General features: G+C 42.0%; 1 protein-coding gene across 1 annotated transcript in view; it reads left to right on the top strand.

The window, feature by feature from the left end:
* LOC138299622 (corticotropin-releasing factor receptor 1) overlaps window positions 1-17,819 on the top strand; it is a 1,731,194-nt gene that overhangs the window by 305,040 nt on the left and 1,408,335 nt on the right. Inside the window, exon 2 of the mRNA XM_069238054.1 lies at window positions 11,771-11,855. Within this exon, the coding sequence (XP_069094155.1) occupies window positions 11,771-11,855 (85 nt within the window). The remainder of the gene's footprint in view (window positions 1-11,770; window positions 11,856-17,819) is intronic.

Genomic DNA, 17,819 nt, shown 5'->3' with positions numbered 1-17,819 from the left:
TCGAAGCAAACCACTGATTTTGGTTAGCGCCATATGTAGTGGTTTTCCAAATTATATTTTGGCCTAACTTTTCTTTTTTCATGAAGCCCAAACATGCGCAATCTGATTAGTGTAATAGTTTAGGGTGAATTATGGTAGATGAATCAATGTATTCGGTTTCAATTATTAATTTGATATTGTTGTTATTCTGTATGATTATTCTTGAGTGCATAATAATTTTAGCCTTGGAGAAGCTGAATTTCTTTAGGAGATTTGGACAGCCTGCCATATTGTTCTGCGCTTGATTTACGTGATCTTAGCATTGTTAATCTAGGGAAATAAATGTTTAAACTTTACTAAACTGATATGTTGATTCGTGGCCACATAGGTCATGGTGCGTTCAAGTTACTGACTCCATATCTGAATTTGTGATATTATTGATTGAAACATTTGTTGATGAGTGTTTTTGTGACCATATCCTTTCTCACTGTCAAAGACCAAAGGTTCATGCGACCTACCCTAACGTGTCCCCTTGTAAAATAAAATATTAACAGAAATATAAGGTCTAAAGGATGCGCCAGAAAAAGCAAAACTGCAATTCGGTAACTTGTTACCGAATCGGAATTTTGGTTTTGCGAATCGGTATTCGGAAGAAGTGTGTTGTGGGCGTTGCTTTTAAATACTGAGGTTTGGGTTAATTTTTTGCAACCAGATTTCAGTTTCGAAACATTAATGTTTGCCCGACACCTCAAAGGAGGAGGTAACCTATTCTCAAATGAGGAATCCCCAATGGACCCATTTTCTTTTGAGAATGTTAACAAAATATTTTTTTAAGAACAGACAGCGGTCCCATTGACCACTGCCTACTCCTAAAAAATGAAAATTAAAAGTTTTGTTTTCTGTTTTTTCTAAAATGCATCCCGTTCTCCTTCGAGGAAAAAAGATATACTACAAAAAATTGTTTTATTTAAAAGCAGTCACAACCATGGTGGTCTGCTAACCCATGCAGGCTATCATTGCTAATGGGTCACAAACTGTGACTTAATCATTAATATTCATGAGGTAGTTCGATTTGCGACCACTAGGGATCGCTAAAAATACAAAGTTTGATCCATTAGGGATTATGATTTTCTAATTGCGACTTGATAAGAATCATAATTTGGAAATCACAATTTCTAATTTGTGTACATTTGACTCATAGAACCTTGCATTTCCCTATTTAAACCAAAACACCCCAGTGCTGGCAGATGCTGTGCTGCAAATCCTGGTCCCTGCTGCAGGAGTGACTGGACTGGTGACTTTGTCAGGTAGATTGTTCGAGTCCCCTTAGTCAATGATGCCATATTAGAAAACATACCTATACTTACACAGCTGGGTCAAACAGGTAATTCATTTTGCTGTCTCTAGGTCAAGGAGATCTGAGTAGTGACTCAATAAGTGACAGATATAATAAATGAATATTGCTGAAAATGGTTTATGTTTTATTTAGTATTCTTATACAGCCCCTCACATCTTTTTTTAAATCACTTCATTAAGGGATGCATATTAAATTGGAATATTATATAGCATGAACAAGGCTCAATGGATAGCTATGCGATTTATACAATCACAGTTGAGGCTGGGATGGAAAAAAGGCCCCCTCCATGGCCGTGGATAGTGTACCTCTGTCTTGAACTCCCCATAGTAAGATGCAGTGTTTTTCCTTCCCACCTCAGCACTCCTGACAATCATGCATATTCACTGAGGCCTTTCCATAATGTGGAATTAGATGCAGAGTGTGGATCTGTGGTCTGAAGGGCACAACAGCCCCTATTCTTAGGAGAGTAACTATTGTCATCATCACAGGCTGTATAGGAAGGCCACGGCAGGGAAATTATTTTATTGCAGGACAGGGCTTTTTCCCTACTGTCTACTTTTGGGAGAGCAGCCTCTCAGCATCTTCCATGTATGAAATTACTCTGCCAGTCCACTATAACAGTGTCCCCTGCCCATCCATAAGAGGAATAGATATAGTGTGTACTGCAGATGTTGCACGTATATCCGTTGTATGATTAGAGTGAGAGAGTTTATGTGACTACAACCACAGTGGGTCCTTTTTTTGTTGGGTAAAATGGAGGTTTAGAGGAAGAGCCCAGCAATCAAATGCATTTTCAAAGCTTCTACTAGAACATTCCAGGGATCACTATGAGTATATCAGACAGGGGAGTGTTGCTGAAATTAAGGAGAAGAGTTTTTTTTTTTTAAACTACAGAATTCCCCCAGGCCTTTCATGGTCGATGGCCCATGGGGGTTACTCCCCCACAAGTTAACTGGTACTTGTATGTGGTAGCCTCCCTCATCATTGTGCTATTTTAGGTTGCTCTGAAATGAGACTCCTAGCTCTCCCTGTCTTCTTTCTTGCACCTCTTACAAAGATCATAGCTGGACTAGCCTGGCTTATAATTTACAAACGTTTGTAACTGGTCTGTAACTGGTCATGGCCTCTTTACAATTTGGGTATAAACAGGAAGCATACATTTCCAGTCATTGTACCAGGATTTCCTGACCAGAAGCCTTGTATCTCAAACTAGGAGCAATGAGAGGATTTCTTTGAGTTCCATTATTGAGATACTGACCACAGACTACCCTGCAAATTCTGGACTAGTAACGTGGGAAAGATTTGCTAAACTGGTCAGAAGGACTGCCTTCTTCCTGTTATGAGGGAAGGAACTCACTGGTTTCTGGAAAGGGGCATAGGCAGTGTCCTTGTATGAAGACAATGCTGCTCAGCAGAAGCAGAGGCTGGAGGAAGCTGAGTCGAGGCGACACTGAGACAACAAGATGAGGCACAACCTGCATTGCAAGGCTGTGATCGAGGTCTAGAGGCCAGGATGTGTCTCCCTTGTGAAGTCAGCATCAACACTTATGACTGAGGGTACCACAAATGAATTCCACTCCAGCACCTAAAAGGACCATTGCTCAGAGGCATCTGTCAACATGGTCATACTTTAAGGAATCACTGAGTGCTGAGAGAAACTCAATAACATCAGATGGAGTATCACCACTGCGACCTTGGGTAAGCACCTACTGATTTGGAGGGAGATTCGAGATTAGGCCTGAGGAAGACCAAAGAGGCAAGATCCATGTGACTGTGAGCTTTGCTGCCGCTTGCAGGCATCAATTGAACTTGTGCTGGTGTCGCCATGATCTACCTTTGTTTATAGATGGTGTGTGATGTGAATGTCAACTACTGTGTTTGGGCTGAAGCTCCGACTTAAGCATCCTGGCTTGGTGTGCCATGCAAGGTGCACACCATCAGAGTGGTGCACTCAGACTGTGCCTGTGAAAGGACTTCACAAGCTACACCATTGGGAAATGTATAGTACTGTGACTTTGCTTTATGTGTGGAGAATGTGTGTACTAAAGTGGGGTATAACTGAATGATTTGGCTGTGACTGAGAGTAACCACAATACCAGGAAGTATCCCTTTTGTATGCAATATAACACTTCCCTCGCACAGAGTCACAAGCTATTGTGATGCCCCAGAAAAAGACTGTCCCATAACATATCAAGGGAATTGCTTCCATTAGCACCCTATTAAGCACCATCTGTTACATTGTGTACAATTATACTTTGCTGTGTGTGACCAAAGTAAAGGACTTTATTTCTACATTTCAAAGTATTGACTGGACTCTTGAGATCTACATCTCCAACCACCCTGAATATTAAGTGGACTTCTTTACTCTGAGAGTCACTTGTGCTTGGTCAGTTGTGGGTCTAGCCATAAGGTTAAGTCAGTGATCACGAGCAGGTAATGGCTCTGGTTGATACACTCTAAGCCCAGTAAACCCTGACTTCTCAGGGGCTACTCAAGTAGTTCCTACAGTTTAATGGAGCATACATCTTTTCATTAGTGCTATTATTAGTGCGAATGGCACCCATTGAAGAGAAAACCACAAAAATTACCAAGTATACCTACTAATATATCGAATAGTAGGATTCACAAAAATGCAGGAATATGTGCCACTATGTTGCCTCACCTTCTGAACCATTGTTTTGTGCCACATATGCCCTTGGTCAGGATTACTTTTGTATGTACTGACCCAAACTTAGCATCCTTTGTGAAGTTTCCACAATGTGAAACCCATTTGAGCAAAATGTTACCCTGGGAAGGTTCACAGCATTTCATCCCAAATATTGTCTCTGGTCCATCCGTAGTGAGTGAAAGTAACAGGAAAGAACTCTCAGATCGCTCCCCAAATACTAAATATAACATCCTCATAAGGAATTAGGCCCATCTACAGTCCAGAGCTGTTAAAGTAGATTTTTATGTTTCATGTGTTCTCTGTAGTAATTGTAATTTATGAATATCATTTCTATAAAGGTTTTTATCAACCAAATAATACAAAATCAAATTTGCTTTGATTTTACATCGCTCTTCATTCTATAGTAGCAACCATTCATGGATCCAGCCAGCATAACAAGTTCAATGGGTACAAACTATGCAAATAGTCTTATTGGCCTCCTGGTGGGGATGGCTGATAACTGGTAGGTGAGAGAAATAAAAATTTGGAGAATTATTATCGGGAAATTATGAATTTGTAAGCATGGTGGGTCAGGAGTGTTGGTCAAACTTTGGAGAAACTAAGGATCACTTACAGAGGCAGTCTGGGTTGAGAGTGGGAACATATAGAAAATCTCCCTGCCAAGCTGCTTTTATGAAAATCAGTCAAATATGATACATTTGTTTTCAAACACATTCGACTAGTAGGATTTAAATAACTGAACAGAACATAAAATCAAAGGAGTGTCAAGACCAAGATGGTTCAAAATTTGTGAATTCGATCATAACTGTGCACCTGAACAGACGTGTCTGTTAGCAATTAGCAGTCAATAGATCAAGCCCAACCAAACCATCTAAGGCTGCCCCCTCTATGTTAAGGATCTCAGAAAGATCAACTGTAGTGCTTCCACAACAGATCACCACAGCTCTGATGTAGCTCAATCATTTATTCAGAAGATATCCATATGTAGCATAGGACACTACATCACATCCCAGGTCTCAGTTCAGTGTCTTGTCCCCTTTTAAAGAGTCTGCTAATCCTTTAGTCTTTTTCTTTTACCAAAGGTCTGTTTGATGCGGAAAAGGAAGATAGAAAAGGAACGTCTTCAGAACACCTTCTTGGACCTCTTTTAGTTCTCTTCCTCCTCTCTGAAATAACAAATGCCCTTTTTTAGCTTTTCTGACCACAGCCCTTGCCTGTTGCAAAGAGAGAACAGACATGTATTCTTAACACCTTACTGGACTTTCTTCCACCTCCAGCCTGATTATTTCACTTAACGTGAATAAGGGAAGAACCCTTGAGAACTGTCCAGAAGTCCCCCCTCTTCTTTCTGTGCTTGGTAGACTGCTTTAGGAAAGTACTGTTTTCTCTAAAATTAGCTTTGTCATTGAACAATCTTCATACCTGCTAGCGCCATGCTCTCCTTCTTTATATTGAGAACCCACCCTTCTGTCTCAATCATTATTGAGCATGGCATGGCTGGGGGATTCGGTTGTCCTTTTTTCGTGGGTGGGAAGGGTGTAGATTGTTACTTACTGTGACCTGAACTCTGCCCTTTGATAGTAATCTTCTCCATTCCTGGACTGCGTAAAAGTGAAAGCTAAAAGACTGTGGCAACACACACTATATACAACTTCAAGTTATTAATCTGAGTAAGTTGTACTATTGTGCCAGTGCTATTTGGGAGTTTCGAAGAAAAGGTTTCCTCTGAGTAATCTAAGTATGTGGAAGAACCCTCTCAGGCAGAGTTAGTCCTGTGTCAGTCTATGCCTGGCATGAGACTGTTTCTGCCCCAGACCTAGAGGCACTCCTGTCCTTACCTGTGACTGAATCTAACTAGACCTTATTGGCCTGATAAACTGGCTCACACTGTACTCTTTTCAGCAATACTTATCGGATCTTGTCTAACCATTTTTCAGACTGCAGAGATGGACACGGACCTGAAAGACCCCTGTGAATCTCCACTAGTGGATGGGTTAGCATTTTCCTGGCCCGTGCTGTACTTAAATATACATGGGTTTTCTAATGTAGTATGGACCCTCTCATTCAAGGGACCTCAAGAATGATCATCTCTTCTGCTTTGAGACTCAGAGCTACAGCCTGACACACTGGAATATCCCCTCCCTGGTACCTTGTATCTTTTAAGAACAAATAATTACCAGACACTGTAACAACGATGGTAAATACTATATTTGCTAGATACATATCTACTCTCACTCCAGGCATTTAAGTCTATTTCCTGTTGGACAGTCCTGTGGTACACCCAGTACATTACGTACAGGAAATCTTGCAATTTAAAGTTCACACACGCTCCCTTGTAGGGAAAAGGGCCCTACTGTTTGTGTGCTGTAGTAAAATCTCTTTTTATTGTAAAGTGTAATATAATCTTTATATCTAAACACGTTGCACTGGAGACATTCACATGCAAATAAAATGTAATGATTTGTAGATTTCCACCTTCATAAATTAAATCATAATACAAATAGACGTTGTCATGTCTTTTAAGGAAACATTGTCTTCCCTGGGGACAAACCTGATATTTTACCCACTGCTGGGGTACTGCTGGTCAGATTCTTTACACAGATTGATCCTGCTAAGGCTCTGCAGCTTTTAAGGTTTTTGCTTGGAAAAGTTTCTAAGTCCAACAACAGAAAGGGACTTTGTTGTTTTTTCAGAGATGCTGCAACCTTTCAGATGGGTGAATCTGAAATGTATTGTAATGCCATGTAACTGCTGGTTGAGTACTTCTTGAGGTAGGTCCACTGGGAACTGGAGCAAACGTTTTCAAAACTTTACAAACATTTTCCTGACACCCAAGCAACCAAAGGAGTACACGACTAAGCTCCCTGGGACCTTGGGGGCTTTGACAAGAGGTGAGCAAGAGGGAGTTGGGATATCTGCAGTCTATCAGGGTGTCCAGTCCAAGTTCCAGTTGGCACTGATCAGCATGAAATTTTTAAGAAAGGTCTCTTGGAGCTTTTTGTGTCCTGGTAACCACGCCAAATCAAATCAAATCATAAACATTTATAAAGCGCGCTACTCACCCGTGCGGGTCTCAAGGCGCTAGGGGTAAGGGTTTACTGCTGCTCGAAAAGCCAGGTCTTGAGTAGTCTCCAGAAAGCGGAGTGGTCCTGAGGATGATGGGGAGGGTGTTCCAAGTCTTGGCCGCCAGGTAGGAGAAGGACCTCCCACCCGCCGTGGAGCGGCAGATTCGAGGGACGGTGGCGAGAGCGAGGCTGGTGGAACGGAGAAGACGTGTGGGTGCGTAGAAGCTGAGGTGGCGGTTGAGGTATTCTGGTCCCTTGTTGTGGAGGGCTTTGTGTGCATGGGTGAGGAGTCGGAAGGTGATCCTTTTGCTGACGGGAAGCCAGTGCAGGTGTCTCAGGTGTGCGGAGATGTGGCTGTTGCGGGGTATGTTGAGGATGAGGCGGGCGGAGGCGTTTTGAATTCGTTGCAGACGTTTCTGGAGATTAGCGGTGGTTCCTGCGTTTAGGGTGTTGCCGTAGTCCAGGCGGCTCATGACGAGGGCGTGGGTCACGGTCTTTTTGGTGTCGGCAGGGATCCAACGTAAGATCTTCCGGAGCATGCGGAGGGTGAGGAAGCAGGAGGATGATACGGCGTTGACTTGTTTGGTCATGGTGAGAAGTGGGTACAGGATGAAACCGAGGTTGCGTGCGTGGTCTGAGGGGGTCGGTGCGGTGCCAAGGGCCGTGGGCCACCAGGAGTCGTCCCAGGAGGTCGGGGTGTTTCTGAGGATGAGGACTTCAGTTTTGTCTGAGTTCAGTTTCAGACGGCGTAGTTTCATCCAGTCTGCGACGTCTTTCATTCCGTCTTGCAGGTTGGTCTTGGTGCTGGTGGGGTCCTTGGTGAGGGAAAGTATCAGCTGGGTGTTGTCGGCATAGGAGGTGATGATGATGCTGTGTTTGCGTACAATGTCGGCGAGGGGGCTCATGTAGACATTGAAGAGAGTCGGGCTGAGCGAGGAGCCTTGTGGGACGCCGCAGATGATCTCGGTGGGGTTTGAGAGGAAAGGTAGGCGGTTGGAAAGGAAGGAGGTGATCCAGTCTAGGGCCTGTCCTTGGATCCCGGTGGAGCGGAGGCGGGTTATTAGCGTGCGGTGGCAGACGGTGTCGAAGGCAGCCGAGAGGTCGAGGAGGATGAGGGCGACTGTTTCTCCGTTGTCCATCAGGGTTCTGATGTCGTCTGTGACTGAGATGAGGGTGGTTTCTGTGCTGTGGTTGGCTCGGAATCCGGACTGAGAGGGGTCGAGAAGGTTGTTGTCTTCAAGGAAGTTGGTAAGCTGCTTGTTGACGGTCTTCTTGATGACTTTGGCAGGGAAGGGGAGGAGCGAGATGGGGCAGAAGTTCCAAAGGTCAGCCAACTTACTCTTGGAGGCAACTTCTTTGTCCTGGGCACAAGGGGGAGCAGTTTTACTCTTAAAGAGCTCCTCAGAAGTCACAGATAGCAGGTTCAGTCCTCCTTTGTTCTTCCGCAAGTCCAGAAAGTGTTCTGGGAAAGACTAAGTGAGGTTCAGCTTTGTAGCTAACAAATGGGGTAAATGTTTCCATGGGGCACCCTCCCCACTTTTTCAGCAATTCCAGTTTGCACTTCTGCAAACAATACAACAGTTCCCATCACGTTCAAAATCCAAGATGGGCAAACTGTTCTTCACTTTTGCACAGCCTAGATGCCCACCTTGGTAAAGGGCTATAATTTAAAGTGTGATCTATACTTTAAATTTTCCTATGCACCAGCTACAGTCTGACCTGTGACAATGTTGTTTTGGGCATAGTCACTGGGGGAACATGTAATTTCTAATGCCACACATGTTTTACCCTTCCTTGTGGGCAGCAAGGTGCACGTAGGAGTGACTTATTCCTGCTTGTCAAAAGAGTGATTTTGACAAGTCTTTACATCAAGGTTGGCCTGAAGTCTTGTTTTCATTGCCACTGTAGTGAATGGTGTAATAGGTGTGCTGTAGACGACTAGTGGCATTTCATTTTCCATACACTGGGGGTACTTCTCCACCATATAATATGGTCTCACAGGAAAGTTAAATGTGCTAATCATGTTTCAAACTAATTTCAACCTGATTTAGAGGTCAGAGCGCATACACCAGGCACTGGATAGCAGTGTCCCACTGATAGACTTCAAGTTTTCCAGCAGATTAGTCCCAAAAATATGAAGATCAGAAAGCGACAACCCAAAAAAGGGTCACTTTGCAATAGTACCAATATATACACAACTGTAGCCCACTGAGGAAGATTTGTGTAGGTGCCTTTAAATTGGACAATACATGGAAGCAAACATCTAGGAAAAAGCTGAACAGATTTCCAAACCTGGGTGCAGTTTCGAGAACAGTTTCCAGAGATACTATGAGGCCAGGAACCAACAAGCTGTACAACAGTTAATCTCTCTATGGACATGAAACACAGGTAAAGCTTCATTTGTCAAACAAAAGTGCCAGGGTTCTGGTCAGGAGGCCACTGTAGCTTGCACCATCCATTGTTCCTGCCTGCACTTCCATTGACAGCACCAACCCAACTAACCTTCACTCCCCTACTAGTGTAATAATTCATACCACCAAGCCTATTCTTATAGCTTTTGATGGCAGGTATTAGTCGTTTTAATACATGTTGCATTATTAAACAACTGTTGGTGTGCTCATCAGAAAAAAAGACAAACACCACCACCACGTTGCAGGCTGTCATAAGTGCTGGTGTTGACAATAAAGTGCGGATGCTGAGCACAATAAACTACCTGCTCAAATTAAGCACTGAACTCTGATACCTAAGCTAATTCATTGGCCCTGTGAGTCGAGGTTGTCCTGTATGCATTTGTATTTTTACACCCTTCAGATAGAATATTCATATTACTAGTAACAGTTCTCTCTTGCCACTACAAGTTAACAAATCCCAAGGTGTTACTGATTGGGAGATGGTTCCACATTAGTATGGTTAAAAAAAGGTACTGAGAAATGTTGGAACCTTCTCAAATGTATTTCCTTAAATACTTCAATTCCAGATAAACTCATGCTCCTTGAATTGGATGTGGATTGTCAAATCACAGCACAACAAAATTTCATGGAGGTCACATTCATTTCATATGTACACAAAGAGACACAGAACTGAGTTGTGTGCTAAAGTATTCATATGAATTAATGTGAATACTTATGTTATGGGCTTCTGAGGAACTAACCTTCTTAAAGAAATAATGCCATTTGGCATTCACAGCTGTCAAATATTGATGGCAGCATAATGGGTCAGAGTATCTATCTTGAAATGCACAGAATATGTTTAATAAAATCAACTCAAAAGACTGACAGGACTGTATTGGATATTCATTGATATTGAAATACTCAAAGAGCACCTAACTTCCATCAATGATTCGGAAAAATGTAATGCAACATTCTATCTTAACCAGTGTTTTAGAAAGGAGATGCAAAACATGTTGAAATTGGATATACACATCTACCAATACAGGTGCTTGAGATGGCAACCTCTTTCTGTTTCAGCTTCTCTGCACTTGTCTCTCTACACATTTGATAGGCTGCCTTTTCAACTTTGTTTTAGATAGTCGAGATGCTTCAGATGAGGATTTGTGGGTACTGAAATCGTCATAAAATTTATGTTCTTGCTGACATTACTAACAACACTAAAATACTCACTTTGTGAGTACAGGGTAAAGGATACCAGAGTACCACAGCCAAAAAAGAAAAAGCCTGAATCGTTTTAGGGATGCCAAGAGAGAGCATATATGATGTGGTTAAGATGGTATTCAACTTTGCGATTAAAGCAGAGTAGTGTATGATGTACTAATGAGTGTTCAGGCAGATTGGCACTTCACATAGTCACCTCTGATCTAATAATTAACTGAGGTGCTTTGGGGCCAGAGGCAGTAATGTGGGGATGCACAGGAGGTTTATGGAGAATAGGGGCCCATGAGTGTATGAGATTCATATACTGAGGAATGGGGACTGCGGTTAGGAATTGTATGGGATTGCATGTGGTGGTGGTAAAGGATGACAATACGTTATAGGACGTGTGTGTGTATGTGTTGTTGAGGGTGTGAACTATCCACTTTATACACATTCTCCTCGTATCCAATGGTTATTTGAGGGTTTAGATGGTGGTGAAGGTGTGGAGAGGGTGAGGAAGGACGACAGTGGGAATGGAGGCTGAAAACTTTAAGGCTGAAAGTGTATGGCTGCAAAATTATTTACAATAGGGATAAGAATGAAACTGTAAAAGTGGTTTGGGGGAAGGAGAATATAAATGGAATAAAGAGTGGAATATTTGGTGGCAGAATGGAGATTTTGGCCGGCGTAGTGTATGATGAGGACTTTGGTTGGGCCATTGGATATGATGTGTCAAAGGGTTGGTTGTTAAATTCTGCAGCCTCTGCATAGTCATGGACTTAGAACCCTCACACTATTCTTTCACTGCACTGATGCGCAGCATTCTTAGGCAACTTTAGGGTTGGGGGTGTGCACTTCCCATTGGGATAGGGTTCCTGGAAATGAAATCATAACTTAGAGGCATTTCTTTTAAAGTTACTTTTTAAATATTTAATACAATATTACAACTTGCAATTGTGGTGTTCACAAGAAAGGATTCAACATGTACATTGACTAAAACTCACTGTGGAGAAGTTATTGTGTATGTGTGAGACTGTGGAAGTCCTTGGACTTCAGTTGTAAATGTTGCCAGTGTGAGCCAGCTAACCGTTACATTGTGCTCTTTCTACAGGCTTTCCTGGTGTGGTTCAGCCTTATCCTGGGGTCTGTTCAGGACCAGTCTTGTGAGAGTGTGCTGCCACTCACCAATATCACTGGTAAGTGCTACAAATAGTAATTATGTTTATTCAGATTTGGGTCTCCAGCATCCTATTACTGAGAGGAGAAGGAAATGTTTGGAAAATTCACTTATTTTTTATTTAAAATATATGAGCAAGGTGTATTGCCATTGTCCATAGATTATGTAATGCCTAACTAGGAGCCGTAAGTGTAATTTGTCAAGTGAAAATACTGTCCATTTTCTTCATCCCCACTTAAAATAGATGATTTAATGTACAATTCAAATGTCATTCCTAATGAACCACCACCATTTCACCCCAGCACAGCTATCTAAAATGGAGCTCTGCTGACCCATTCCCAATCAGAGACCTCACGGGCATTGTCATCACCCACAAAGCTATGCTGTGTGACTATGGCACTCTTCCTTCTTCAGTCATACTATCCTGCACATAAGAAGCTCTTATAACACTATTAACAGGGCAAACCCTTCCTGTCTTGAAAAGGAAATTGTGGATCCCAGCTGCCTAGCTTTCTAGTGAACACATTTGTCCACCAACCGTGATAGTTGAAAATATTTACATTAGGAGGTACCATCGAATTACAGGAACAAATCAACACTAATTAGCTCTGCCCTACTATCTGTTTAACTTCAGATTATGTTGCACCACAGAAGCTACAACCATTGGAGTTACGGCAGATGCCCTGCTGATCATAGACAGGAAAGACCTCTGGCTCCTGACACTGTTTCACTGCTCAGCAGTCATAAATATTGTTGACCATCCTGACTACATGCATCAGCTTTGAAGACAAATTAGTCCCCTTCTAATGCAAATCTCAACAGTTAGTCCAAATTTACTATCACATCTTTGATGTTCCACAAGGTTCCGTCCTCTCTCCATTTTCAAACTCTACTCAGAATTACATTACATTCTACTTCCAATACCACAATTATTCAGCATTGTCTTCAGTCTGCAACATATTAATTGACTTAAGAATACCCCTTGTTCAGCCCAGCCTGCATGTAAAGCACATAGCGGACACCAAGTGACCTAAAATACAGTTTTGACTTCCCTTCAATGATACCAATAATGCTGAATACAATAATGGCTTACCAATATGAACTTAGACTGCTTTACTCTACAACTTTTCATGGACAACAAATCCCTTGGGTTCACATTCAACAGGGACCACTCCTTTAGGACTTACATCAGCAGGAAAACTCAAGGAGTGCTTATCACCTGCATCTCCTAAGGAAACACATACATACATTCTGGGATATGACATCAGATCTACAGCCCCAACTCTGTGCTTTCAGTATTTTCATGGTTGTAATGCCCATTCACCAGCCACCAGGGTTCCACCCTGGCACTACTGAGGCACAGTCTATGTACAGTTGTAAATCTCCTCAAAGGATTGAATACATTTAATCACCTCAAACTCTACTGATGGACCATGTCTCACAAACCAAGCATATATAACTTCAAAGTCCTGGTGCAAAACATTCACAGCAGTAAGGACCACTCCACCAGCATCCAAAGATAAATAACACATACAGAATCCAGCAAAACCAAGAACGTCTCCAGGCTTGAAAGTATTACATATGCGAAACAAATTTCAAAAAGCAGGAACCTGCAAGAGTGAGAGAAAGGGACAGAGAGTACCTGGTAGTGGATTGAATAGTCGTAAGGTGAATTGCAGCTTACACACCTTTGCTATTGTGTGCACCAACAGTTAACTGCACTGGCTATGGTCTTCTGAGAAGAGCTTTGGGCAGGAGCCCACGTTGTTTTACAAATAAACACTATAGATAATCAAATAGATGGTCGATGCAAGAGGAGGGCATTCATTAAATATTTTTGCAGAGTGCACATCATTCAATTTAGCCCAAGGCTGAGGACTAACAGTGTTCTCTTTACTGTGAGCCATACTATGGGCACACATTGCGGCCCACTGGCATTTCCCAAGCTGCCACATTGTTCAAATCTCACAGCACGAAGAATGTTATCTTCATTCCTGTGAGTTTCTGTCTCCCTTGTCCTAGGGAGGTTTAAATACCCTAAATGTATTCCAGCAGCACAGGGACTTCACCATGAGCTGCTAACATATTCTGAACAAGCGTTTCTGCACTTACTTTTTAACCTAAGATTGTGGTTCTTCACTAGGAGGCCATGTGATGACTGGTGAATTGTATGGCACACAGCTGCAGCCTGTGGTTTGACATGTTTGGATATGAAAGAGTAGAGAGCACTTTCTGTGATGTTGCTGCCCGCATCCTCCACACATTGAGGGTTGCGCTGCTTCCTATGATTAAAATATGTAACTGGTGTGTTACATAGATATGTCGACAGTGATGACGCTTAGCCCATATTCTTGCCTCTCTTCTTCACACTGACTTTGTTTGGGGTACTTGAGGGGTAAAGGAGAGTTGAACAAATTCTTCAGATCAATTAACAGTGTAACCCATTTGGTCACACATTAAATCCGGGAAGCAGAGAATAAAGTTCAAAAGTTTATTATAAAGTTAAAGTCCAACTGATATAGATGAATGTCAAAAACATGCTACATAAGAACAGAATCACCAGAGGTGAACTAAAGGGTTGAATGAGGTTAAATTGTTTAAGGTTAAGGCATGTGAGAATCTTGAAGCAATACAAAAGATGAGAAACAGAATGTTATGACCTGTATATAAGTTCGGTCCTCTTGCCTAATCACTGGAAGACCCAAGTTAAGTACCTTAAACTAAGCTAAACGGAAAACATGATTAAGGCATGGAGATTATAGGAAAGTGTCTGCATCACAGAAACCCCAGAATAAATTCTGGTAGAGAGGGGGTTATGGCATAAAGCCACACAAAGGAATAAAGAGTAGAGAAGTTTGCACCCTTCAAAGGCTCAAAGGAATCTGCATCACGCCTAACTAGGTAACTACCAATTAAACCTACAGAACCTTTGGGAAGGCTACGCCGTCCACGCTAGTAGTTTTCTTTCTTTCTTGCACAGTTGAAATTGGCAACTCCCATTAATACTCATATCACAAAAATGTTGTTTGCGCTGCTTTGTCCTTGCCAAAGTATCCTCCGATACCCCACTATCTTCAAAACACAAAACATGCCTTTCATTAACTGTAGACTCTCACGAACGCACCTGCAAAGAGAGAACATTGCAATGCAAGCAAAACTCCTTGTTGAAGGTTAGACATAAGAAATACAATTTTTCAGGCCTTTGGTTTTGCTAACTTAATAAGGCAACAAATGCACATTCGAAATACATGATTGAAAATACAATTTACAATTATAAATGGAAAACGAGAATTAAAAATATAACATGATTGATTATATGCTGTTTCACTACGATACCAAAATCAGAGTACACTTATATCAAAGTGCATTAAAACTACATTCAGCGTGTTAAAATCAAACATTAGAACACATATATATGCATTTCTAAACCTCCTATGTGTATGCACTTTCAGTAATACAATTTAGCTGCTCCATCTAACGTTAGGGCACATGATATATGTATGTCACTCCTGTAACGCATGATGGTGCAGCCAAAGTTATGCTTTACTAGCAGATAGAGAAGTCTTTCTCACCTCAACTCTTGATTTGAGGTCCAACTGCTGAAAGGGATTCCTTTTCCCACAGTAAAGGCTGTGACTGGCATTTCCCTTCCCTTTCCACCTCTGGTAGTGGTCCTGATATCCCTGATTGATTCCTGTGTGAAAATCCTATTTGTTTTCCAATTTGGTGTTCTATTGCCAATACTTTAAAGCGGTGGGCTGGAACTGGGCTGTCTATGAATAATTGCTTCATCAGAACCACTAGCCAATCTCTGCAGCCTATGCCAACGGGAGTGATCTATGCAGAGGCTAGTCTAGCCTGAATGCTGCCAGCCCGTTCATGTATTAGTTCAAATTTGAATATATGTGTGTGTGTGTGTGTGTAATTGCTACAAATATCAGATTTCACCCTGAATTGTGTATCTGTAAATTGTCTCTATAGCTATATGCATCGCACAGATTGCAAAAGTCAATCGACAATCTTCTCTGTGATTCATTTCAATTCTGACTGTCTAATGTTGCAGAAGAGGCAGAGGGAGGGCGTGCGTATTTTTCCACAATATTGAGCTTTTGTATATCGACCTGAAACAATATTGATTCCAGACTACCACTAGATCATTAAGATGAGTATAGACCAGTAAATATGTACTTACATTGCGATGTAGTGGTAGCTGAGATTGTTGCATGTGAATATTTTGTACCTCCATATGGTGAAATACAACGATGTCTGCAGTAGAAAAGATGCATTCACTGCAAAGATACACACAAAGCGCTCTCCTTACAGCCCATTGTCAAATGTTTTCATGCGAGCTAGACTGGGGGCAAAGACTATGGCAATGGACATGTACACAGGAAAACACACCCCTATTAGCTTTAATAATTACAAGCAAAAGCTCCATATAATTCTTGAGAAAACGAGTCCAAAGCAGAGATTGGTGCCAGTGTGCCTTACATTACATGGGCACTGCAGAAGAAAGGGATGTGTTTTGTCTAGCGCTTTGGACAGGTACTGAGCAGACATCTATGCTGGTAAAAAAATTGAAAGTGTGTTGATCAGAGAGTAAGGGTCCTTGCTGCAGTAGGAAAGTTGGAGCTAGTGCTGCAGTGGGTGTGCTTGTTGCATTTGCTCTCACTTTGCTATAATAATGTAGAGTATGGTCCTGAGCATGAGTTGGGCAGCGCAGGAAGGCCGGAATTACTGGTTCCAACAGGTAATGTATCCCCTGCATTGTCTAGTTACAAGTTACACCTGTAATGGAGAGTAACAATTAAACCCAGTTCCACCAAGTCAATATCTAATGCGAATGTGTGGAAATTCTGTGTGAAATAATGGAACCTTTTCTGTTCCCATTACTCTTATTTACCATCTGCTCAGAGAAAGTGGTGAATTGGATGACTGTGGGTTTTGTGGTAGTGTGCAGGGGGCATAGAGGTAATCTGTGGTAGGGGAGGTTGGTTTTAGGCAAGATGGAGCCTTCAATGTACTCCTCGTGCCATAGCATGTAATCAGGAGAGGTCTACTGCCTGTACGCACTGCACAGTTTTTATTCAATTTTTCAAGCCGACTTTTCTGTCCAGTAAACGTAGCCCCTATTTTCTAGTACGTATAATATCAATGTAGAGGACTACCCAACATCTTGTGATGTGAAGGAGGATACCACTCCCCACGACTCGTAATCTGGCCCTAAATGTTCTTTTCTTCTCACCCAGGATGGCCAGTCAAACATGTGAGAGCACCTTCTGGGACTCTCGTAGAACTTCAGGAGTTCGTTTTACTAATAATCACGTCTTGAGCCTGTAGTCAGTTACACCAGAATTTGCACCCGAAGGCAGTATGTGATGTCTGTGCTGGAAGTGAGTGACCCCAACACTGGTGGCTAGTGGCGCCCTCTTAAGAAATATTTTGAGTATTGCCTCTTATTTTCTTACAGATTAAGCATCTTGTCTAACGTGACACTGCCTTACAGCACACATAGGATAAGGACACAAAATCATTTTTGACCAAAACAACTTAAGCAAATGTTAGAATGTTGAACAAACGTCAGCATGTCGCCTACACGAACACATGTGAAGCTAATTGAACGTAGTTCCTGGATTTTATACCTCAAAATAATTCTTATTTTGTCGAGTTCTGTTGACCTTTAGACATGGAGTTCTTCACAGAAGTCCTTCCTTCCAGGAAATATTTCCTGTCCTCATCAAATCCGAATTACATTAACAACTCGAGCGACCATCAAACACGGTATATATTTGTCAATTCATTTTGAAATAAACGCTTTGTAAGTGACATCGAGGAAAACGGTAACTTTCAGCAATAATCCATTAATTACGACCTGCGCATTACTGAACGAAGCCATGAAGTGTTTACACTGCATTGCTAGACGTGTGTGATATGCGTGGTACTGACAATTGAATCCGGAATGTTCTCAGAAATTTTCCTAGAA

Source organism: Pleurodeles waltl, chromosome 6 (assembly GCF_031143425.1).
Source record: "Pleurodeles waltl isolate 20211129_DDA chromosome 6, aPleWal1.hap1.20221129, whole genome shotgun sequence".
In the NCBI taxonomy this organism is placed as follows: Eukaryota; Metazoa; Chordata; class Amphibia; order Caudata; family Salamandridae; genus Pleurodeles; species Pleurodeles waltl.
The sequence above is the reverse complement of the archived record's forward strand: the minus strand, read 5'-3'. Positions and strand labels throughout refer to the sequence as shown.